The sequence below is a fragment of the Mesocricetus auratus genome, unplaced genomic scaffold (genome assembly GCF_017639785.1).
Source record: "Mesocricetus auratus isolate SY011 unplaced genomic scaffold, BCM_Maur_2.0 Super-Scaffold_100007, whole genome shotgun sequence".
Lineage (NCBI taxonomy): Eukaryota > Metazoa > Chordata > Mammalia > Rodentia > Cricetidae > Mesocricetus > Mesocricetus auratus.
In genome coordinates, this window is record NW_024429191.1 from 58,127,544 (window position 1) to 58,152,908 (window position 25,365).

Genomic DNA, 25,365 nt, shown 5'->3' on the forward strand with positions numbered 1-25,365 from the left:
AGACCACCAGGTGCTCTTAGCTGCCTAGCCTTCTTTCTAGCCCCCTTGACTAGTTTGTAATCCTTGTGCAGAACCTCCTTCCCCTCATTTTCTCCTGTGCCTCAGTTTTTGTTTTTACAAATGCTTTCCTTGAGCAGCTTTCTTGCAGATGTCCCCATCCCTCTCTCCACACGGAGCCTCTTTGGAGTTTCCTGGGGCAGGGAGAGACAGGAGGATTACCCTTGGGTGTGTGCCCTGCATTCTGCACCTTCCGCCCAAGTCCCAGTGACTCGACACTGCTGGGTCCTGTTTGGGCAGCCTGCATGTCTCAATGGTTCTCCAGTGCTCAGAGTTGTCTGCTGCGGTGTTGGACAGTCACCAAGAGTTTGGGAACTTTTCTGAGCCCTCCTCACTGTTCTGAAATCAGACCTGATCTCCAGACCTCAACCCTTATGTCTCTGTGAGTGTGTGTCCCTTGTCCATCTGAATTTTTCCCCTCTGAGTAGATGATACACACAGTAGGTGCTTAGCAGACGGCCCTTCTCACTTGGTTGTGACGACTTTGTGCTTCTCTAAGTGGCAGAGGTCACAGAAGGTGCATTAATGCCCTGGGATGGATGAAGGGGCTCTGGGCGGGAGCAGTGATGCAGTCATCCGATTGTGTCAAGTTACCTTTGCTTGGGGGTGGGGCAGGATGGAGGTGGAGAGTAGGCTGAGTCCTGAGCCTTCAGGGGCTCTGGTAGACTGGTAGCTGGGCCTGGGACACTCATTAGGTGGGATCAGGGTTTGGGGGCAGTGGACCATGTTTGAGGTCCTGGGAGACAGGTCTTGGGAACATCCAGGCGATGGGGCTTTGCCAGGTGCTCAGTGGGAGCTGCTGCCTGGAGGCAGACTTTAAGAGTAAGTAGTGGCTTCAAATCTTGTTTGCTTAGGTCCCCTCCTGATCCCTTCCCTGACTTACGGTTCCAGCAAGCCATTAGCTGACTTCTCCAACTTCTGTGCAGTCGGGGATTCACATTTCAAGTGGTAGCCATAACACCCAGGCACTGTGGAGGGTGGGCATGTCAGAGGACGAGTCTGTGGAAGGGCTTGGCTGGCCATCTGAGGAGCAGGCTCTGGTTCGATGGACAAACTCTTAGAAGGCTTCCAATGGTCTCCCCTTTGAATCCTTAGCCTTTGAGCTCCAGGCTGTGGCTGTACTCAGATCTCATGTCCGCCTACCTGCCCCATTCTGGGCAAAGTTTAGGAGAGTACTAGCAGAGTCCACAGGACCTCAAATGAAGCCTGCAGGAGGAGTTCCAGAGCCCTGAGCTGATGAGAGGTCAGGACCACAGCAGGGGAGGAGAGGGTTCTGGATACAAGGCCCGGCCTAGGTGGTTCGGGCGGTAGGGGAGGAAAGCCCCTGGCTCTCCAGCTGTCCCTTCATCTGCCTGCTCCTTCGTCTGCTCCAGACAGAGCATCCCGGCAGCTGTGGGGGAACATTGGCACCTCACCGAGCCATCCATGGCTGGGTTTCTGTGGCAGAGGGAGGAGGGTAGGTTCCCTTTCGGCTTCGGATTTCAGGCTGTGTGTCACTCCCTAGCAGTGGCCTCTTGGGGAGTTCCACATCACCTCTCTTGAGACTACCCACACAGAGGGCAGAGAGCTGGCCACTGCCTCCCAAACCTTCACCTGGAATCTGTGCTCCTCCTGTCACAGTGATAAAATACAGAGCTCCCAAAGCCAGCCCTGAGCGTGCTGGGCCATGTGAATAATTCAGCTCTCACTTCAAACAGCCACATCTTTAAAAGCTATAATTTGTAGCCCAAAATAGCTGCCTGTTCCAGGGGCCAGGAGAGCCCTTGTGCAGCGCCAGTGCAGTCTGCATTTCGCCTTGGCGATAGCACGTGAGCTGCCCTGGCCCACAGTTTCTCGGGAGAGCCTGAGGCACAGTGACCGAGGGGAACAGAATCTTCCCAGGGTACTTAGGGAATTTTCTTTGAGAACTTGGGTTCAGATGCGAGCCTTTCATCCCAGCACTTGGGATGGGAGGCAGAGGCAGGCAGGTTTTTGTGAGTTCCAGGCCAGCCAAGTGTACATACACAGCAAGATCTTGTTTCAAACACAATCAAAAAGGGGAGATAATTTAGATGGCTATCTGAAATGGGGGGTGTCCAGTTTTAGTCAGGTGGCCCTTGCCTGGTAGATGTAAATGTAAAGAGGGAAAATGGCAACCAGTTGAGGGGAGCAGTTCTCTGTGGTGATGCCACCTTACAGAGTTTAGGGGACAAAGCAATAGTTCTCTAGGATGCATGGAGCAGCATGGCTATAGTCAGGTGTGGCTCCACAACTCCCCTCCATGAGGAGATCTTCTGTGTGGGTGAGGGAACCCTAGGGTAACAGGAAATGTCTCCCTGGACCCTCTGCTTCTCAGTGACTGGCATGCCTGGAATTCTTGGGGCTAGCTGCTGCTTTGGTTTCCAGATGTGGAAGCAATTTAAATTCTGTTTTCATAAACCCTGGGTTTTTGTCTCCGAAGTCCACGTGCTCGTTTGAAAATCAAGGTCATTGACTTTGACTGGTAGGGAAGGGGTAGACCATATATCTTCTTTGAATCTTTCTTACTAAAAGTTGAAGGTGGCTCAACCTTCTCCTCTGTGAATTTTCCTTGGAGATGATTCAGCCAGTCTCTGCTGCATCTTAGTCACTGTCACTACTGACCCTGCACAGCCGTGGGAGCTTGGAAGGAAGGCCCTGAGGAGGCTAAGCAGCTAAGCAGAGTGCCCACGTGTCTCCAGAGTGGTAGAGGCCCTCCTTCCTGTTGCGGCCACAACAAAGGGAAGAAATCTGCTCTGGATTTTAAGTAGCCAGAAATACTGTCTAGTGTGGAGAAACTGGAAATATCTTGCTTAATTACCAGGCCCTTCTGGCCACAGAGGTGACCGCCCAAGGATTAGAGGCTGTCCATACAGGGCCTGTGGTTCCGAGGCTACCGGCCATTTCTGCATTTCTTAACCAGTCACTCTTCACATTTGTTTTATAACCCCTCGAGCAGGATTGTGGACAAACAGCATCACCTTTGTTGTTGCACTGTTTTGTTTTTTTGTGTGTTTGATTTTCTTGAGACAGGTTTTCTCTGTGGAGCCCTGGCTGTCCTGGACTGTACTCTGTAGACCAGGTTGGCCTCAAACTCAGAGGTTGCTGACCTCTGCCTCCTGAGTGCTGGGATTAAAGGTGTGCACCACTATACATACCCAACCTTGGCACCATCAGTTTTTTATATCTGTGATGCACCTGTGTGCGTTAGTTTGTAGGTGTGTTCATGTGGAGAGCTGAGGATCCCTGTAGGCCTCTCCTGAAGCAGAGAAGGACTGTTGGTTGCTGGTGCTCTCATATCAAAGTACTTCAGGGCTAGTGGTTGAGATAGGTTTCCTCGGGATTCTGGAAGCTACGTTTGAGACCAGCGTGCCGACAAGAGTGATTCTTCTAAAGTCCCTGTCCTTGTTTGTGTTCCCCACCAATCTTCATTTCTTGACAGTCTTCCCTCCTGGTTGTTTTGAGCTGTTTTTTGTTTGTTTTGTTCGAGGTTCTAGCAGTCCCCAACACCTAACCAGAGACAGATGCAGTCTGAGTTTAATGCCCCCACCATGTGACTTGATATGACAATGAGGTTGGAGGACACTGATCTAGAACCCCACCTCCCTTTAATCTAGTTGCATGGCATTCTCCTTATTTGATTTTAGGCAGGATTTTACTCTAGCCCAGGCTGGTCTCAGTCTCACAGTGGTCCCTTACCTTAGACTCCTGAGTGTTGGGATTATAGGCGTAAGCTGTGACCTTTTCTTTTTGTGGTCCACCAGGCCAGTTGTCATAGAAGGTACTATGTTTGGTTTTGGTCCCTTTTTCTTTAGTGACATGTAGTTTGTGTTTTGTTCCTCCCCATTTAGTGCGTTAGATGCTAGGACTTGATTAGATGTTAACCGCTTTATTAACTATTTTGCTGAGATCCTCATGCCGTGGGCCAGTGTCCGTCTCTTCCTGTTGATGATGCTATTTGATTACTGTATTAAAGGAGCAATAGCCTGCTCCATGCACAAAGACCTGAGGGGGATTTCTGTGCTTTCCTGTTCCATCCGTGCCGAGGGAGGTAACATCTCCAGCTCTCAGTTCTGTGAAGTTTTGCTGTGTGTATTTTGAAACCGCTAAGAGATGCATAGATATGTGCGAGGGCTACATCTTGGTAAATGGATCCCGCATCATTTTTAAGTGCCTCCTACCTCTTGAAGTACTTCTGAGATTAGGGTGGTCCTGTCAGCTTCCTTGGTTGATGTGGTGGCGAGGGACATGGCTCAGCAATAGGGTTCCTGCTTTCCTGCATGAGGCCCTCCTGAACTCTGCTGCACCAGAAGGAAAAGAGAATGCCAGAGCAGCAGCCAGTTCCTTGGCAGTGCCAGGTGTGTCCTGGCTAAGGATGTGGGCACCTTTTATCTCCACTTGGTCAGTAGGCACCCAATCAAAGACACAGAACACTAGGTCAGAGGTTTGGTTGGGCATTGACTAGTCTCCAGCTCAAGTACTGGCTGAGGCAGACCACACCGCCTTCCAGACAGTTGGACATGCTAGTCAGCCAGACCATACCCCTGGCTGGAGCTGCACTGCCCACCCAGGTCTACCTCACACCCTCCTTGGGACAGCCCTTACTCCAGCCCTTCTGTAATGACTTAACTCTCTAGATCCCTGCACGCCTCTGCTCCTTTGGGGAATTTGCCCATCTCTGCTCTTCTTTGGGCTATTTGCTGTCTCTTAAGTTTTCCTGGGAGCTACAGCATGCCCCCCCCCCATCCCCTGCCGTGCCTGTCAGCAAGTGAGAGTTGAGTGGTAAGGAACTGGGGAGGAAGACAGTTGAAGCTGCGATGAAAGACTGTGGGCGTCCACATTTGTGGCTGTGTCTTGGGCAGTGGCTGGCTAGTTCTGAGTATCTGTGCTCTATTGAAATAGCACTGGAGGCCCAAGAACCCCTGGCATGACATGACATTCTTTTCTGCCACTGCTAAGTACCAGGCAGAGGTCCCACAGAGAGCCTGCCTGAGCATATGTAAAACCAATGAGGAAATGCCCATTGTTGTTGCCTTGCCCCGCCCTGGGACTGCAGGTCCTGCTGATGTTGACAGCAACGTTGAAATTGCTGCACTGAGATCAACTCCTGGGGGCTCCTGCTGAAGGATGTCTTGATCTAAGGTGAGACACTCTCTTGGGGTTCAGAAGCAGACGTGGAACCTAGGAGCCAAACCCTGCCTTGGCTACCATCTGGGTAGTATCTGGGAAGGAACATGGTAGTGTGTCTGGATCCGGACGATCAGGGCTACAGAACTCTGTTGTCTCCAGATAAGGCCACTCTCTGAGCAATGGAGATGGCATAGTGACTGGCTCTCCTGTGAGTGCCCTTGGCCTTGGAGGCAGGCCAAGGTTCTGGTCTTTTTTGTGTGTGGATGCCAACACCAACTTCTTGGTCCCGCCTTTGGCCTGCGGTTGGCACTAGGTAGCCCTTTGGGGAGCCAGGGTTCTATTCCCCATTGATGAGCATCTGGTCACCGTGTATAGCAGGGCCTGACTTCCAGCAAGGCCGGCAGCCACAGTGTGGAAGTAAGTTACAGTCAGGACTGTTTCCCAGCCATCATTGCCACCATGCTTATGTGAGGAGAGCAGCCAACCCATGGTGGGCTGTGAGGGCCTGTGATGTTCTAGGCAGTCTCATCTCACCCTCTTTGCCTTGGGTGTTGGTACCACAAGCTGCCCCCAGGGGAGGTTCCTGCTACCAAAGGGAAAACCCATTATAACCTTGGCCTGCCCCATGTCTCCAGGCTCTTAGCTGGCCAGTACACAAGAGAGTCCATTACTGGCCTGGCCTAACAGCCGGTGCAGTTCTCCCCAATGTGAGGCTTGGCCTGTGCCTACCCACAACCTCTTCTCTGCAGTGGGAGGTCCACGTGTACCCACGGGTGCCTGGTTTCAAGGGAAGCTGAGATGTGCCCGCCCAGGCTATTTTTACCCAGCTCTGTCCCCACAGAGCTTCGCTTTGGCTCCAAGTCACCGCCTGCAGAGTGGAGCTTGTTGCCAGGGCTGGGGGTGGATGAGCCCGCGCCTCAAGGCCTCCTGGGCTCCCTTCCCTAGGCAGCATCTTAACACTTATTACAGGGTGTGACTAATGTACAGACCTTCCAAGAGAGTGGGCCAGAGAGGGCCCTGGTGCAGGGAGGAGACGTAACCTGGCTTCCCAGAGCTGAGCCTCCCTGGGGTTGGATAGAAGGCAAGATGCTGGCATGTACTCCTGCGTATCATCCGTTAGCATACTAATGACAGTAATAGCTCACTTTACCAAGCCCTTCCCATGCATTCTGAGACTTGTAACAGTTACCAATTCACTTCATTCATACTGTGGTTGCTCAGCTGTATAGATGGGGGAACCAAGGCACAGGGTAGTTCTGTATCCTAAAGGCCACAGTGCTCAATGTGGTGGAGTGTGACTAGAACCACTAGATCATGTCCCCAGCACCCACCATCTCTGTGTCATGTTTTCAGTGTCAGTAAGAGGTGAGATGCTGTCCTAGATTAGATTCTCCGTGCCAATGTTGACACACAGGGACTCATCACGGATGCTTTTAGATGAGGCTCAGAAATGAAGCCCATCATCCAGTAGTCACCCCACCGGGCAGGGACCACACCAGAGTCGGCACGAGGCCTGAGATGCTCTTTGGCTGATCATCTAGGTCCTGTGGTACAGTGCAGCTTTGATTCAAGAGGAGCTCAGTCATCACCTGCCACGTACTCCTGTAATGCTGGCTGCTGGGGTTCACAGCTTCATTCTCTTCGCTCTTGGAGGACGGAAATAAGTAGTCACTCTGTACAGTCAGTGTTCTCTGTACATCGCCTGCCAGGAAACTTAGGGTGTGTGACCTTGAGTCTGCTCCCCACATCCCTCTGCCCCACCCCTCCCCCACAAGGTGAATGAGAGTGAAGACCAAATGAAGCTGTGTAGTTTGGGTCCTGACACACCTCCTGGCTGCACAGCAGGAACAGTGGGCCTTTGTGAGTCTCTCTGAGGCTTGGACGGCCCCCCACGAGTATTGATACTTGGTCTTTTCAACCGGCCCTTGAATTGAGCCCTTTCCAACTTCCTACAGAGGAAGGGGTGGCTGCGGGGCCTACTGACGGGTGAACAGAGCTCTTGAGACTGAAGAGGAGCTCCACGGGCAGGCTGTGTGTCTGCTGGCAACCACTTCTAGCTAGGGCCAGCTCCATCCCGCCCCAGATGAGGACAGAGTGGAAAAGTGGAGGTGGGGACACTCGGGGGATGCAGCCAGCTGGGTCCTGTTTCCCTGGGCTTGGGCTCAGTAATGTCTCCAGCAACCCCTGTCCTTGGATTAGTCCCCAGGCCCAACCAGGATCTTGCTAGTTCATCAGCCAAGGACCCATGGCAGGTTGGACAATCTAGGCTCGAACGCAGAGTCTCCAGCCTCTCCCAAGGCCAACCTGACTTTTTTAGGCTGCCACGGCTGCTGCCTGGTACTTACGTGAATTGTCATGCAGCCTCTTGGGCAGAAATGACAGTCCGTGTTCTCTAGGGGACATCCCAAGGGCTCACAGAGATGCTCTTTGATCCAGGAACACCGGGCTTGTGAGCAGGTCTACCAGGACTGACTGTTGCGCCCTCCACTGGTCCCAGCCACACAGGTTCCCCAAGGAAGGCATCTGCATCTGTTTTGTCTTCTACCACTCTCTGACCCCAGCCTCGGGAAGGAAGCTGTCCCTGAGACAGTTTGGACACAAGCAAGCTGTGGTGGCAGTGGGAGTGTTGTCCTTGTGGCCTGGAAGACAAGAGCTCTGTGATTGGGGTCACCTCTTGGTACTCAGGGACAGAGTCCTGGGAAGCAGACAGAGCCACACTGCCTGCTGAGGACTCCTGAAGCCTCTCCGTACTGTCGCTGAGGAGACCTTCAGGTTTGAACCTGTACTAGATGCTCTTGTCTGTCTGTCTGTCTCTGTGTCTCTCCCTCTCCCTCTCCACCTCCCTCCTTTTCCCTATACATTGGTGATCAGGACAAGAAAGGAGAGTGCTGGAGACTAGAGTGTCAGAAACTTACTCTGGGCGGTGACATTTCTCACTGGAAACTCAGCCTCCTAGGATACCCGTTTCCTGCCCGGCCGGCCCTCCGGCAGGTCTTGGGCCCATGAGAGATGCAGGGTGTATATGTATACCTCCTGGGCCTCCAGCCAGCATGATGACCAGGTGAGATGGTGGCAGTGCTGTCTCCTGTCTCACCACATACAGGGCTTTGAGGAGAGAGCCTGACTACCTGGGGGCTGCCGAAACCAGCCCGATTTGTTCAGGACAGAGGCCTACATCTTGCATCAGACTGAGTAGAGTTTGCATGGCATCCCCAGGCGATTCATCCACAGCTCTCCACTGCGCAGCAAGGCAGCCTCTGCCCAGAGCCACACAGAACAGGTTCTCTTTGGGGCCCTGGGCTGAGTAGGCATAGCTGGAGGGTGGCACAGAGCTTCTGAAAGCCCACCTGGAACCTGTGAGGGTCATGTCATTGCCAGTGAGAGCTTCCCTTCGCTTCGTAACTTAAGAATCAGAACATTGCTGGCTCAGAAGGGTTCCTGTGTGATGTGTTCTCCCTTCCTGAGAGGAGGGATACAGGCTGGGGGAAGGGGGGCAGAGGCCTCTCTACCTCCCAGAACGGCTTTCAGTCCTAAAGTGTTTGGGGTGGTAGCTGCTGACCCAGCACTTCCTCACCCTTCCCTGGGGGCCTGGCCTGCAGGGGGAGGAGGGCAGGGGGAGGGGACAGACATGGGCCGGTCCCATCCTGTTCACTTTTCTTATTGCTGTCTTTCTATTACTTTAATTTGAGGGGAAGCTGAAGTTATAATTAAAATTTCCATTTGCCTTAGGCAAACAATTGTGGGTTGAATGAAAAGGTGTTAATGAAGGGAGAAGTTAATTTTGAAAGAAAATGTAGAGTGAGTGTGTGGGCATACACCTGTGGACACAGAGCTAGTTACAGAGCTGGGAGGCAGATGGGGCTCCAGACTCGGCGAGGCCAAGCCTGGCTTCAGATCTTAGCAGCGCCCTTTGTAAGCTGGCCAGCTTCAGCAGCCACCTGCCTCCTTTGAACCTCATCTTAGAGAGGCAGGAATGGGCATCGGTGCCCTGCTCACCTCACGGCACTGACTGGGCTGCGAGAGATGGGCAGAGCACGTGGGGACAGGTGAGGGCTGGGGACGTAAGCTCTGCTGTAGAAGCGGGTGGGGTGTGAGGGATGTTTCCACCCTGTGACTGAGGTAGTCCCCTTGAGGCCACTTTTCCCATCCTGTCAGGAGTGTCACAGTGCTGCTGTGGGGTGCCGGGTGAGCACCTGTGTGCTGTGGGTCTGTTCAGTGAGGCAGGACACCCAGATTCCCCGGTAAGGCCCGTCTAGAAAGGGTGAAAGGTCAGGTGCACCTCGAGCCTGTAAGTGGACAAGCCGATGGTGCCATCCCTGGCAGTTTGTCACACGCTCGCCTTGCGTGCCTTGTCTGTCAGGTGGACTCTGCAGGTCTTCATAGTGGGGAATGGCACAGAGTACTCGTGCTGCTCCCTTGAGGGATGGGCCACCTCCTCCCTTACCCCCTTGGGTGCCCTTGTGCTAAGCAGTATCTCCTGTGGGGGTGGCAGTGTTCACGTGGAATGTTGCATTAGGAGAGGCACGGGGCACCATCGCGTCCCTAGAGAGTGACTCACCTCCTTGTCACACCCACACTGAAAACCAGTGAAGTGTAAAGGTATCAGTGATAAAGGAAACTCAGTGTGTGGCAGCCACAAGCAGCCAGGGCTCTGCCCATCTTACCAACAGGTACTCTGGCAAGCTACTCTTTGAACTCTCATTTTCCAGTCAGTAAAATGGGGATAAAGACAGCCATCCTGACATGTTGTCCCCAAACTAAAGCAGGACAACACCAGTTCTCACTGGCCTCTGGTATTCTGTGGTTGCTCTGTGCATGGGTTTGCACTGTTTGGGGTGAGCCTTGTGTGTGCTGAGAGAAGAGTTTGGTGAGTTAGGAGTCATGTGTGATAGATTAGTAATTCGTAGGTGGGAAAGACCCTAGGATGACTTTAATTGTTCATCCCTTGATCTCTGCCAATGGGATTGCCTGGTGCTGATTTTGTTGGGCCATCTGTGTGTTCAGCTGAGTTGGCACAGGTAAAAAACCAAGTTTTTTAAATCACCTTCTCTTTTTAGCCCCAAGGTCTCCTCAGGGCATAGGCTCAGCCTGCCTCTAACTGGCTTCCTCTGTGTCTTGGAACCTTTCCTTGTGGACATTTTTTGAGGATTTCATGGCTATGCTTCTGACCCCATGGCAGCCCTGAGATTATGAGGGAAGCATTTTTTTTTATTAGAGTTCTCAGTCAGCCCTAGACACAGAGCATACCATAGGATAGGTATTAGAGCCATGGAGAGTGCCTGCCTCCTCGAAAGCCGGGAATGGTTTCCTGAGGCTATTCCTTGAATTAAGGTAAATAAACTAAGCCTGAACTCTTGTGTGAGACGATGTCAGCAAGGGGTACATCAATAGCATATAAGGTGTAGTCCCAGCATTGGATTGACCATCTCAGGTCTAAAAGTGAGAGATCCTGACTGGTGTTGTGTGACAGACATCTCCTGTCTACACTCTAGATAGGGTGCCCATGACAGACTAAAGTACGGATATAGATACCAACAAACTCCATCTAGTGAACCAATGAGTTTTATTGGGGTTACTGAGGGGAATATCACCAAAAGTCCACCTCACAAAAGCTGGGAACCTGGAGCACTCTACACAGCCTGAGGCAGCTCAGTAGGTTGGAGAGTGCCCTTTCCAGGAGCCTTAGTTGGCCTAAGCCGCTTCCAGGCAGCTCCACCATCTCTATTTCAGACTGCTTGACTGGTTTCTACTTGTTTGATCTTGGCTTGTCTGGGAGTGATGCTGTCTTAGGAGGGAGGGGCCTAGGGAATCTGGTCAGTTTCAGGGAGTTCCTGAAACTGTTTTGAGTTGTTTACTTCCTGGCTTAAAGAGGTTACCTGGGAGATGGAGTGTTTCGATTTTGAGGAAACTGCTATACAACTTCTGGCAACATGGCTTTTGGTGAAAAAATAAATAGCAGCAATTATTACTATTATTTTCTTTCTTGTGAGACAGGATATCACTGAATAGTCCTGTCTGGCCTAGAACTCACTATGTAAATTGTGCTAACTTCAAACTTGCGGCAATCCTTCTTCTGCCTTTTCTCCATGAGAGTGGGAGTGCCTGCTGTGTGCCACAGGCAAGCAGGAAATATTCAGTGGACACAAAGGTCCTATAAGAGGGTACGTTGCCATTCTTTTGTTTTTTTGAGACAGGGCCTCACTGTAAGTGTTGGAGCTGGGGGGGGGGGGGGGAGTGGGGTTTCCCCAATGGAAGTATTGCAGATCTGAAGGGAAAGGTATCCTGGCAGTTGGGAGCCAAGGATACCACAAGGTCACACTGCACAACAAACCTCACACAAGAGATTTATTGAAAAAGACACAAGAGGGTGGCTGCCTCTGCTCGGGGGGAAGCAGCAGAGAAGTAAGTGGGAGGCAGGCAGGCAGACTTACATATTAAGGGTTTCTTAGGGGTGGAATTTTCTAGGGTGGGGATTGGTGGGATTTCAAGTGCTGAGCTTAGGGCGAGCTCAGGGGTTATAGGTTTTTGAACTCAGGGATTGGTAGGTTTTCAAACTCAGAAGTGAGCTCAGACTTTTTACCCTACATTCACTGTTGTAGCCCTGGCTGTCCTGGAACTCACTATGTAGAGCAGGCTGACCTCAAACTCACAGAGATCATCAGTTCTTCTTCCTCCCGAGTGCTGGGATCGAAGGCAGGCACCACCAGGCCTGGCCCATGACCACTCTTGACTTACAGAAGAGGGTGCTGAGATTCTACAGCTGTGCGGAGTCTTGGAGGGTGCACCTAGCTGTGCATCATCTTGCCTCAGGTTCCTCCTGTGAGCTCAGGGTTGTGCCTGACGGCTGACCAGGGTAGGCGGGCCCATCCACCCACAGTGCACATCACCAGGAAGCCTTCACAGAGGCATGTGGCCTCCTGTACAAGACTGACAAGTGTTCCAACATAGCTACTGGTCCTCAAAGAGTAGTTGGCCTGGCTGTGGCCCTTTTATAATGGATGGGTCTGCCTGGAAGGCAGGCCCCTTACTGGGCTCTCATGTGTGAGCTACCATGAGAGGCCCCCACGGCTAACCAGACATCCTCATATCTAGAGTCTACTTAGCCATCCTGAGCCTCAGTCCCTGCGGACGTCACTGTAGACTGATGAGTACTGAGTTCCAGGGAGCTGACATCACTCTTTCTGTCCTTCTGTCTTTGCCAGGGCAGTGACATCTCTAGCTCTACCTTTGCTGATGGCGAACTCCTCCCCAGGGAACCCAGCTTCTTCCAGGAAGACGAGGAGGAAGCGATGACACTGGCCCTGCCCGAGGGACCCCAGGAATTAGAAATGGACAGCCCCATGGAGAGCAGCCAGGGCCTGGAGGGCTCTGTCAGGAGTCCTGGCGAGGAGAAGGAGCCTGAGCTGGGGGGCCTGTGCCTGCCAGAGGACAGGTGAGTGAGCAGAAGGGCGTGTGGCCCCAAGGCCAGAAGTACAGACACTACATGTGACACCTTGTGGGTTAATTTCCCCAGGTTTCGGGACCGTAGGGATGGTTCCATAATTTCAGGCCGCTGTGCAGAAGTCAGCTTTCTTTGGCGGGGCCAGGGAGATGGTGACAGGGCCCTAAACTCACAGAAATATGCCTGTCTCTGTCTCCTGGAATTAAAGGCCTGCACTACCATGTGTGACTTTCAGAACTCTATTTCTAATGGCTGCTCAGTGATGTGGGGAATACAACTCATTTAGTTTTAAAAAGCAGGTACAGAGCCAAGCATGTAGTTTATCATATGATTCCAGCACTGTTTTTGTTTTTTATTGTTGCTGTTTTTAAAAAGCTCATTACAAAGATGTCTTAGGAAATGCCTGGGAAAATGGTCTTAGAAATTGAGCAGTGATGGTTTCTGGGAGGTAGGAGGTTTATCATTTAAGTCACTGCCATAGTCTGTGTTTCATTGTTGATACTAGGCTCTCATCAGAAGTGTTTTTAAAACAGCAGTAAGGGCTGAGTGGACTGGGCTGTCTTTAACTCATTGGCATCACCAAAGCCTTGGCTTCAACTCCCAGCACTGGGGCGAGGAGACAGTGAATATTTGCCTACCGTCTCGGCAGAGCAGCAGTGCCCAATGTTCAGTTTGGTGTCAGCAGAAGGAGTATCTTTGAGAGGGGCAAGGGGAGGGGCAAGGGGAGAAGGGGGGGCAAGCTGAACTACATGAAACTGCCAACTGTTTTGATTTGGTTTTTCAAGACAGGGTTTCCCTGTGCAGCACTGGCTGTCCTGGATCTCACTCAAGAGATCCTCCTGCCTCTGTCTCCTGAGTGCTGGAATTAAAGGTGTGCACTGCCACTGCTGGGCAAATTGCCAACTTTTAATCATCTCAAACTTCATAAAGAAGTTAACTTCCGTAATTGAGCCACCTGTGCTTTTCTCAGTCCCAAGATCCTTGTGCTTGAATGGTTTTCAGAGTCAGGATGCCATCAAGGGGCCCTTTGGAGTGGGCTATCTATATAGGGTCCTGGACCAGCTGACACAAGAACAGAGGTTCATGGGTCACAGATTTGGTAGCCATCAATTGCCATTGGGTTGTCCCTTTGTTTCCTGTGACTAATCACCAGGGCTGGGGACCAAGAGTTTGTGTTTTGTTTTTAATCTTTAAAGTTATTTGTTTATTTTTAGATGTATGTTTTTATTTTTTTAAGACGGGGTTTCTCTGTAGCCCTGGCTGTTCAAGAACTCACTGTGTAGGCCAGGCTGGGCCTCCAAGGATCTGTCTGCCTCTGTCTCCCAAGAGCTGGGATTAAAGGTGTGTACCACGACCACACCTGCTTTGTTTTTAGATTTTTGTATGTATGAGTGTTTTGCCTGAATGTATATGTGTGCACCACACGTGTGCCTGTTGCCCACAGGTGGCAAAAGAGGGAAGGTGTCAGATTCTCTGGAAATAGAGTTACAGATGGTTGTAAGCTGCCAAACCTGAGTCCTCTGTAAGATTGACTCTCTCTCTCTCTCTCTCTCTCTCTCTCTCTCTCTCTCTCTCTCTCTCTCTCTCTCTCTCTCTCTCTCTCTCTCGTGTGTGTGTGTCCATCTATCGGTGTGTGTTGGATAGATAAAGGCCTGGGAGAGCGTTTGTAGGGACATTTCCTAATGCTGAGGCCTGAATTCATTCCTCTTATAAGTAATGTGTTCTCTTAACTGCTAAGCGTCTCCCCAGCCCTGGTGCAGTTTTACCAGCATTTGTAGGGAAAAGGGAGGTTGTGAGCTGTTCAGCCTGAAATACAGAGGACCCCGAGGGGAGACAAAGTGTGAATACATAAAATGCAGGTCAGCTATCAGAGGACTTAATCCTAGTGCTGTGATCCTTAAGCAGAAGCTGGGGTTCCCTGGGGCTGTGGTTTGAGAACTAATCTGTTCTCCCCACCTTGGATCCGTTTCCCATAATGAGTGTGTACTCCTTGAGCTTGGGGAATCAAAATCTGTGGATGAGGAGAGAGTTTACTGTGACTGGGAAGATGAACTCAGGCAGGCTGTGAAATGAGTCTCTCTTTGCTCTCAGGTTGAAGATGACTCCAACCAGGCCTCCATACTCAGGAGAGGTCCAAGAGCAGTGGCTCTCAACCTGTAGGTCACGACCCCTGGGTTGTCAAATGACCCTTTCATGGGGGTCATATATCAAATACCCTACATATCAGATATTTACATTATAATTCATAATGGTAGCAAAATTACATTTATGAAGTAGTAATGAAAATAATATTATAGTTGGGGGTTACCACAACATGAGGAACTGTATTAAAGGGTCTCAGCGTTAGGAAGGTTGAGAATCACTGCCCTGAAGTCTGGGATCTTTGACAGATACTCTTTAGAATTAGGCATCTTTGGACTAGAAATGCCCCTTATATACTGGGAAATGATTCTCACCTGGTAGCTCATGCTTACTTGTCATGATAAAAGAAAATGAAAGGGCTGGAGAGATGGGTCAGAGGTTAAGAGCACTGACTGCTCTTCCAGAGGTCCTGAGTTCAATTCTCAGCAACCACATGGTGGCTCACAACCATCTACAATTCAGTCTGATGCCCTCTTCTGGCATGTAGGCAGAACACTGTATATGTAATAACTAACTAACTAAATAAATAAATCTTTAAAAAAAAAAAAGCCAATGAGGGCCAGAGAGCTGACTCAGTGGGTAGAGGTGGCCTGAGTACAGAGTTCATGTACAAAGCTGAATGAGGCAGTGAGCGTCTGTAACCCAGCACTCCTACAGAGACGGGAGCATTGAGCAGGGCAGGTGGCCTGGAGGATGCAGTGGAATCAACAAAGCAGAAACTTTGCTGTCCCCTCCACACATGGGCTGCTGCACTGGCATGCTTGTGTGCACACACACACTGATAGTAATAATAAAGTTTTTAAATTAAGAGATAATTAAAAGTTGGAACAAGGTGAGAATGGGGGAAAATAACAAGCATCCTTACCCTCAGTCCTATTTGCTACGATTTGTATTTTCTTCCTCCCTCCCTCCCTCCCTTTCTTTTCCCTCAAGACAGGGTTTCTCTGTGTAGCCCTGCCTGTCCTGGAACTAGCTCTGTAGACCAGGCTGTCCTCGAACTCACAGAGATCCACCTGCCTCTGCCTCCCAAGTGCTGGGATTAAAAGCATGTGACTGTACTGCTTATCCTTTTTTTTTTTTTTTTTGTTAACACCATGGTTGGTCTGGAATATGCTATGTAGACCAAGCTGGTCTTAAATTTCCAAAGACCTACTTGCCTCTGTCTCCTGAGTGCTAGGATTAAAGGCTTGCACCATCACTGCCAACATAGTAAGACCTGTCTCAAAATAAGTGAGTTTATTAATTACTAAGTCTCAAAGTTTATATCTAACTTATCATTGATTCTTATTTCTCTGCCTTCTTGCCAATATTTGTATAAACCTTTCAACAGTCATTTGATCCTCTATAATTTAATAATTTGAATCAGTGGTACATATTCTAATTCAGTAACTATAATTATAGTGTAATTTTAATTTATCTGTTGCTTAACCATCAAGTAATAACCAGTGTTTTGTTGTTTCTTACGGCGGAAATTTCTATGTGGGATGTTCCACTTAGGATGAGGTCCCTAAATTCAAAAGGTCTAGACTTGGCCAGGCTCCTGCTATTCACAGGGCTAAGCTGGTCTCTGCCCCCACCAGGAGCTGCAGGTCGGGCCCTCAGCCCTTCACTAACTGGGTGCTTATGGCCCTCAGGTCCCTCGTCCTCACTCCATCCATGACCACATCAGACCTTTCCACTCACTCCACCGCCTCTCTCATCAGCAATGAGGAGCAATTTGAAGACTATGGAGAGGGGGATGATGTGGACTGTGCCCCCAGCAGCCCCTGCCCTGATGATGAGACCAGAACCAACGTCTACTCAGATCTCGGATCTTCAGTGTCTTCCAGGTGGCCCTCTTGCTCTGGATTGGCATTTGGTGTCCAGGGAAAATGGCAGAACCAGGCTAGCCTCATCCCAATGGGTCAGACAGGCAAAGAAAATCCTTCCCTCTGTCCAGGGCTACATGGCTCTACTGGCATATGGGATGCCCCCTTCTAGCTGATTGGGAGTCAGGTTTGTCCTTCCCCCTGTTATCTTGGAGAAGAAATAGTTAACTGATCTGTGAGTCTGCAGACCCCTCGAGGGTTCCTATGTCATCATGCTTCCTAGAACCTCTGTACTAAAGGGCCCTTCCAAGTGATCTTCTACAGCCTTTTCTCACCTGCCTGAGTCATTCTGTCCTGTGATACCAGCTCTCAGTATGCCTTATGTGTTAATTGGGTTCATTTCCCCAGCTTTCCCTGACAACCACAGGGAAGGGATGTTCTGACTTACCTCCCTTTCTCTATCCCAAAGTACAAATAAAAGCCCTGGGGAATTAGGTAGAGGAAGCTAAGCAGAGTGGGCAGGGCACAGCTTGCCAGTAGCCTCGAGTGACACCCTCTCCTCTGGTCCAGTGCGGGGCAGACCCCAAGGAAGATGCGGCACGCCTACAACAGTGAGCTACTGGATGTGTATTGCTCTCAGTGCTGCAAGAAGATCAACCTGCTGAATGACCTGGAAGCCCGGCTGAAAAACCTCAAGGCCAACAGGTGAGGCCACAGTCCAGAGAATATGCCCTGTGGATGGGGCCAGGCGGGGTTAGCAAGGCAAGCCCCCTGTGTGGGCAGGTATGTGGGTGTTTCCTGCAGCACCTTGGCACCAAGCTGATGAATGATGTCCCTTCATATCCAGTGCCCCTCTGTTCAGTGACTATGTCCCCTCCCCTTCTCTCTCTAGCCCCAACCGGAAGATCTCGAGCACAGCTTTCGGACGGTAAGAGCCTCTTGGAAGACAACGAACTGAATGCTTTTCAGTCTGCCGTTCTGGGGTTGGGGCTCCGTGGCGGTAGCCCAGATTCGGCCTGTGCCCTGTGTGTAGCCAAGCAAGCAGACAGCTGTGAAGCCGTCCCCAGCTGGGTGGCAGAGCACCAAGGACAGAGCAGATCCTTTCCTGCCCTTGCCACCTTGTCCCACTTAGCAGGGCCAGCATCTGTAGATCCTCACTGCTTTAGCTTTAGTGGGCTTTCTGGGGTCCCCTGAGGACCATAGTCCAGCCCATGACTGTTGGCGCCTTCTCTTCCATGAAGGACTGGGCTCGGGGAGTGCCCTGTCCAGTTGTTAGAGTAGAGAGTCACTTGGGTGGGAAGGTCAGGTGGAGTGTTTCTCCTGTGACCTCACCTAGCCCATAGCCTGAGTTGGGGCCCCAGCTTGTGGCAGACTTGGCAGGCAGGTGTCCTCCATCCCCGCAGGCAGCTCATGCACAACAGTAACTTCAGCAGCAGTAACGGCAGCACTGAGGACCTGTTCCGTGACAGCATTGACTCCTGTGACAATGACATCACAGAGAAGGTGGGCCTGGGATCCTATGCATGCCACTGGGATGTATGGGAGTGGTGCTCCAGGCAGCTCTCTGGGGAGTTGGACTGTGTGCCCACCTAGGAGATCAGGGTGGGGAAGGGCACTGGTCATATGCCCCTTCCTCTCCAAATATGTCTGCTCTTTTATGCGTAGTTATTTGGAGCTTTTCTAGATTCTCAGTTCTGTGCTTCCAAAGCCTTTTCTACTCTGTTTCACCGTGCATGCTACAGGTGAGCTTCCTGGAAAAAAAGGTAACAGAGTTGGAGAATGACAGCCTGACCAGTGGGGACCTGAAGAGCAAGCTGAAGCAGGAGAATACGCAGCTGGTGCACAGGTCAGGTGCGGGGTGGCTCCGGGGAAGGCGAAGTGTCCCCACTGCCAGCGGAGAAGCCCTGATTCCAGGCCTGATAGTACTGCTCCAAGTGTACAGCCCAGGGCTCATGTCTCTCGCTGCTTAGAGCAAGTGGCTCTCAACCTGTAGGTCTCGACCTTCGGGTTGCATATCAGATACCCTGCAATCAGATATTTATATTATGATTCATGACAGTGGCAAAATTACATTTTTGAAGTAGCAACGAAAATAATCTTATGGTTGTGGGTCTCCACAGCATGAGGACTGTATTAAAGCATCACAGCATTAAGAAGGTTGAGAACCAGGCCGGGCGGTGGTGGCGCACGCTTTTAATCCCAGCACTCAGGAGGCAGAGGCAGGCGGATCTCTGTGAGTTCGAGACCAGCCTGGTCTACAGAGGGAGTTCCAGGACAGCCTCCAAAACAATACAGAGAAACCCTGTCTCAAAAAACAACAACAACAAAAAGAAGGTTGAGAAGCGTTGGACTAGAGTGACTAGAACACGACCTCCTTCCTGGGAATATGCCCTGTGGATGGGAGTGGAAGGGAGGAGGCCCAGGTGGCACAGATATGGTCAAGTGGTGGTATGGATAGACAGCAGGGACACCAGAAAGGATGTATCCCATGATGGCCAGCTTCCCCAGGTGCAAGAAACTTGGTAGACTGCTCTGGGTCTGGTCCTTCCCCCCATAGCCTTTTTGTATGCCCCAGCTCAGCCTGAGGGAGGGACTGAACTCTTGGACAACTGTAGGCTTCCAGTAGTCGGGGTTAGGTTATGACTCCAGAGGGCCTGGCCTTTCCCTGGTTCTGGGTTTCTTATGGTCATTTGCCAGGATGTGACTGAGTCATGGGGTGGGGTGGGGGGCACAGCGTCTGGCTCAGAAGTCAGCAGAAAAGAAATACAGACCTTGAAGCCGTTTGCGTAGCTGTGGCCAGCCTGCTGACCTCCCTGTCTCCTGTATGGCCTCGCTCCCCTCTGGGGCTTCTTCACTAGATCTGCTTCTCCCTCGAGTTTAAGTGACACACTTCTTAGATGTCACAGTGTCCCTAATTTACCTGTCAGCCAAGCTTATGGCCCAGAGGCCTGGCAAACCCTCCCCATCACAGTGAATACGTAGGGGGCTTTGGCGGGGTCCAGGCCTTCTTGAATGGGGTGAGAGTGCATGAGAGCTCGCCCCGACTGCGGTTGCTCATGCTCACCTCAGGGTGCATGAGCTGGAGGAGATGGTGAAGGACCAGGAGACCACAGCAGAGCAGGCATTGGAGGAGGAGGCCCGAAGACACCGTGAGGTCTACTGCAAGCTGGAGCGGGAGAAGAGCACCGAGCTGGAGCTGCTCAACACCAGGTAAGTAAGCGCCAGGCCTTCTGCCCACGGTGCCCCAGTGCCCCTCTGCCCTGGCAGCCCGTGGTAGTGCTGGCCCCAAGTGTTTCTAGCATTTGTACTTCACATTCCTTAAAGTTGCACAGGCTGGTTCTTCAGGAGGGAGGCAGGATGCATGTTCATAGTAACCTGGTCATTGAGCAGAGGAAGCTGCAGAGGCGGAGCAGAAGGCAGGGCTAGTATCTCTAGGCCTGGAGCGCCCCCTGCTGTCAGGTTCTCCCTTGCATTTGAACATGGGTAAACTGAGCCTGGGGCCTTGGGGAAGTTAGAAAACCAGGTCCCTGGGCTCTGCAGCCAGCTATGCCCTTCCTTGCTGGAACCCGAGCCAGGGGTAGGAGGAGCCCCACTGGCCCTGGTCACAGTGATTTTTCCTACTGTGTAGTCCCCCCTCTCTACTGCCTTCTCCCTGCCTGCCCCACAGCCGGTACACAGTGCACTGTGGTGAGGCTGTGACCTGTCCTGGTACTTCTTGGGCTTAGGCATTCAACCAGAAGGTTCTAAGCCCAGCCTGGGTGAGGGAAGGGCTTCTGGACAAGGGCTGGGCCCCCAGTGCAGTTTGGTGCAGAGCTCTCCTGTGCCTGAGACTCCCCATCCCTTCCCAAACAGCTTCCCAAGAGTTTCCCATGCTAAATTTGGACTGGTACTCTAGGACAGTGGTTCTTAACCTTCTACTGCTGTGACCATTACTACAGTTCATGTCGTAGTGACCCCAGCCATAACTCAAGAGAGGTGGCTGGGACCAGAGGGACAGAGGCGGGAAGACCGTGTGTGTCTGTGTGTGTGTGTCTCTGTGTGTCTCTGTGTGTGTGTCTGTGTGTGTGTGTGTGTCTGTGTGTGTGTCTGTGTGTGTGTCTGTGTGTCTGTGTGTGTGTGTGTGTGTCTGTGTGTGTCTGTGTGTGTCTGTGTGTGTGTGTGTATGTATGTATGTATGTATGTATGTGCATGTGTGTGTACAGGACCTGAAGAGGGAGCACAGAAAGGAGGTCAGGTTCTGAGAGTGGTCTAGCAGCTCCCTTCCCACGGCTCCATCTTGCTCTTCATGTGGAGACATGGATGGCACTTCCGGTCGTCGGCATATACGCCCCTCCTCAGCTCCATGCCACTTACCATGGAAGTCCAGACTCCTCTGTCCCTTGTCTGAAGGCCTCCTTAGGGTCCCCGGGGTCTCATTAAGGTCAAGAGAAACCTCTCCACAATGGGGCAGTTTCTGGAGTGGAAGTACTGCAAGAATCGTACGTGGTTCTGCGCAGTGCCAGGAGCCGTCTCACCTGCCTACCAAGTCACCTGAGTGCAGTCCCCCTCGGGCCACTGCAGGACAGCCGTCTGCAAATGCTCCAGTAGAGGCTATGCAGAGAGCTCTCAGGACTCCTGACAGGGCTGGGGGTGGAGCATAGAGAGCCAACATGACCATAGCCTTCAAACAGCACGTGTTAACAGAAGCCCGGACATACGAGAACTGCTCCTCCGCCAAGAGGAAACTCCCTTCCTCATTGTTTCACAAAGGGTTCTTGGAGTGTGTACATGTGTGTTCACATGTATGCATGTGTGTGGAGGCCAGATTTCATAAATTTTTAGATTTGGAAATACATATTCATGATACCTATTTTGGAGATAGGACCCTACCTAAACAGGAAATTACTTTCTATTTTTATTTTTGTTTTTTGAGACAGGATTTCACTCTATAGCCCTGGCTGCTCTGGAACTTGCTCTATAGACCACACTGGTCTTGAACTCACAGAGATCCACCTGTCTCTGCCTCCAGAGTGCTGGGATTAAAGGCGTGCGCCACCTCCTCTCCCTCGCCCCAGCTCCTTCGCTTCTAAAACAGCTTATAGGGCTGGGGAGATGGCTCAGTGGGTAAAGTGCTTGCAACAGAAGACTTGAGATTCCCAGAGCCCACATAAGACTAGACACAGAAGTGTGCATTTTAATCCCAGGGTTCTGCCGCAGAGGTAGGAGGACCCCTCCAAAAGTTGGATAAAAGATCCTGTCTAACCTCCACATTTGCAGTGTGGCACATGTACACCCACATACAGGACCATGCACACACTCTGTACACACACAAAATTAAAGAGTAGCTTATAGCCTAAAAGTAATTACATATTATTTATACACATTCTCTCTCTCTCTCTCTCTCTCTCTCTCTCTCTCTCTCTCTCTCTCTCTCTCTCTCTCTCTCTCTCTCTCTCTCTGTGTGTGTGTGTCTCCTCTCTTATCCCCTTCTCTCTCTCTTTCTGTTTCTCTGGGAAAGCCTTATCCGGTAACTCTGCTGTCTGGAACTTGCTATGTAGTCCAAGCTGTTCTCCAACTCAGCAGAGATCCCCCTGCCTCTGCATCCTGAACGCTAAGACATGAACTATCACTCTTGGCTAATAATTTTGCACATGAAACAGCATCATGTCATTGCTCAAAAAGTTTTGGATTTTGGATTTTTGGATCATGGATGCTGGACCTGAATTATACGTGAGACATTTATTTTTGTCTCAGTCTTTCTCTCAGTTGGTAGTTTCTTTCAGAAGCAGAGACTGGATACCTTCTCTATAAGATCATTTCCACTATAGATCCTCAGATTTGTCATTTTTCTTTCCCAGGGTGCAACAGTTAGAAGAAGAAAATACTGATCTGAGAACAACAGTGACTCGACTTAAGTCACAGACAGAGAAACTGGACGAGGTAAGCAGCGGGTCGCAGCGTGATGTTGAGTCCATCGAGAGGTGATGGCCTTTGATCGTAGTTTCTAGCATACTAAAGTATTTCCCTACAGAGAGAAAGAAGAGTATGGTGGTACATACCTGTCACCTGTCAATTGTAGTGCTCAGGCAGGCAGTAGAGGCAAGGGCATCAAGAATTCAGGGTCATCCTTTGCTGCATAATGAAATTTGAGGCTAACCTGGGGTACATGAGAGTTTTGTATTAAACAAAAGTAATTTTGTTTTGTTTTTTGAGATAGGGTTTTTCTGTGTAGCCTTAGATCCTGCCCTGGAACTCGCTCTGTAGACCAGGCTGGTCTTGAACTCACAGAAATCCGCCTGCCTCTGTCTCCCAAGTGCTGGGATTAAAGGTGTGCTCCACCACCACTCAGCATAAATTTTTAATTAATTAAAGAGGGAGGAAAAGTGAATGATGACTTTAATTTCTGAATTTACAAAATTTCAAGTTTTCTACAGTGAAAATAGAATCTGTATTATATTATAAATGCCTTATATTGTGTGTTTTTTTTTTTTGGAAGAGGGTGTTTGGGCTAACAGCCTCTTCTTGAGCTCTGCCTGACACCACTGAAGGACATCTGGGGCCTAGGGTGTTTCCTGCTATGTTTCTAGAATGTTCTCGGAGGGCACTCCCCAAGGTGGCTGCTCTGCCTGTCCATTTGCCACACCAAAGTCCATTAGGGCATGAGGGCCCTCTGGGAATGCTTGCCCTGACGGGGTCTGCCTGGCTCTAGGAACGGCAGCGCATGTCTGACCGTCTAGAGGACACCAGCCTGCGACTCAAGGATGAGATGGACCTTTATAAGCGCATGATGGACAAGCTGCGACAGAACCGCCTTGAGTTCCAGAAGGAGCGGGAGGCGACGCAGGAGGTGAGTCTTAGGCCGGGGCCCCTAGGGCGTCCCTCAGTGTCATTGCTGCTGTCAACAGGCTCCTCTCCTCACAGCTCATCGAGGACTTGCGGAGGGAGCTGGAGCACCTGCAGATGTACAAGCTGGACTGTGAGCGGCCAGGTAGGGGCCGCAGCTCGTCCGGCCTTGGTGAGTTCAACGCCAGAGCCCGAGAGGTGGAACTTGAACATGAGGTCAAGCGTCTGAAGCAGGTAGGCCCTGAAGCCACCATCCTTAGCTTTGAAGAGGCTGCTGGGTCAGCCGTGCGGGCCTCTGTTTAGAAGTTAGAGGGAGGGAGCCATGAGCAGCAGCCCACCTGCTGCCTCTCCCGTCTGCTCTTCTCAGTAGCCTGATTGCCGGGTTCCGTCATCCCATCCCACACTCTGGCAAGTGGCTTGCCTCTAGTTACAGCCAGTGTCTCTTAGGTGTTCTGGGTGTTGGGATGAGGAGACCATCCCTAAGCTGCAGGTGCAGGCTTGGTTGAGTTGGGGCCTCTGGCAAATAGGGCCTAAGTCTTGGGATTCTGCTTTTCATAGTGTCCCATCACTGTTGTTTGCAGCCTGTGTTAAGCACGGGGTCAGGAAGGGGCAATGGCCCATTCACCCAGGCAGAAGTCCTAGTGGCCATCTCCTGAAGTACAGCTAGCCCATCACCCACCCAGGAGGGGCTCCCAGGTCCCTGGGGTGAGCTATAGGCAAGAAAGAATTGGAGGGGGCACCTCTGTCTGCTGCCTTCAGTGTCACCTTCCTTCGGGAGCAAGCATGTCCTGAAACAGCTCCCTCTAAGCAGGTTCCAGATCCTGGCTATAGGAGGAGCCAGGAAAACCGGCCCTCCTTTCTACCCAGAGAATTGAGACTAGCACCTCCCTCAGCCAAGTGCAGGCAGGCCTGCAGGCTGAGCTGCTGGTGGGCACTGCTCCCCTCAGAACCCAAGCAGGGAAAGACTTCTGTCTTCCTGGCTCTGCCAAGCAGTGCTGCAGTTCCCCTTCTGAGGACTGTGGCATGCCACACCTCTGGGCCAGGCCTCAGTTCTCTGCCCTCTGTGACCCCGCAGAGGCCATGTCACCTGCAGGTCTCCTGGCCCAGCAAGGGTACGTTGATGGGGAGGATGCTGGTGGTCTGAGGACACGGATAGGGAGAAGTGGGTTCCAGAGGGTGGGCTCCTGGTGCCTCCCAGAGCTCAGGATCCTTTCGTTCCCTTGCCACAGGAGAATCACAAGCTGCGGGATCAGAATGATGACCTGAATGGGCAGATCCTGAGCCTCAGCCTCTATGAGGCAAAGAACCTTTTTGCCACCCAGACCAAAGCCCAGTCCCTGGCTGCAGAAATCGACACGGCATCCCGAGATGAGGTAACCTTGTCCCTTCACTCCCTTGGACTCTCACATTGGTGACTGATCTCCATTTTGTGGGTCCTGTTCCAGCCCCCACCTGCTAGGACCCTGAAACCCAGGCTACACAGGATCCCAAAGAGAGGCCAAGGCCTGGCCCTGATAGTCCTCTACTTACTGCTGTCACAGTATCGGCAGAGCTGAGCTGGAGGAAGAAGAGGGGAGGAGCTTAGCCCTCTGTCCCTCCAGAGCTCTGGGGTCAGGTCAGAGTGGAGATCTCCTGGGACTTAACCCAGATGGTGCCCAGAATTTCTTAAACATCCACTTTTGCTCACCTGTTTATTTGGGTTCTTAGCTTGCAGCTTCATAAACACATCCCTGTTACACGTAGAAATAACCACATGGCTGGCAGCGGGGAAGGAGCCTGGCCCCCCAGCACCATAGGCCATCTTTTCTACCTCGAATACAAAAACACTCAGCTGCATTTGAATGTGAAACTGAGGTCCCATGTACATGTATCTTGCCTTCCCCTGAGACTCAGAGCTAAGGGTCAGCCTCTGGCCTCAAGGAGATCTAGGACAGCAGGTAACTCTGTAGTGTTGGAGCAGCAGTTCGG

The 25,365-nt window shown here is 51.3% G+C and overlaps 1 protein-coding gene across 3 annotated transcripts in view; it reads left to right on the forward strand.

Annotated features, from left to right (window-relative positions):
• Rab11fip4 (RAB11 family interacting protein 4) overlaps positions 1–25,365 on the forward strand; it is a 104,430-nt gene that overhangs the window by 73,930 nt on the left and 5,135 nt on the right. For 2 of the 3 annotated variants that reach the window (XM_005076987.4, XM_040749264.1), the window contains 11 exons: positions 12,387–12,616; positions 16,402–16,596; positions 17,146–17,280; positions 17,468–17,503; positions 17,979–18,078; positions 18,318–18,421; positions 19,645–19,785; positions 22,413–22,494; positions 23,264–23,401; positions 23,476–23,631; positions 24,627–24,770. In XM_005076987.4, the coding sequence (XP_005077044.1) occupies positions 12,387–12,616; positions 16,402–16,596; positions 17,146–17,280; positions 17,468–17,503; positions 17,979–18,078; positions 18,318–18,421; positions 19,645–19,785; positions 22,413–22,494; positions 23,264–23,401; positions 23,476–23,631; positions 24,627–24,770 (1,461 nt within the window). The remainder of the gene's footprint in view (positions 1–12,386; positions 12,617–16,401; positions 16,597–17,145; positions 17,281–17,467; positions 17,504–17,978; positions 18,079–18,317; positions 18,422–19,644; positions 19,786–22,412; positions 22,495–23,263; positions 23,402–23,475; positions 23,632–24,626; positions 24,771–25,365) is intronic. The other variant, XM_021231138.2, reaches the window with a different exon arrangement.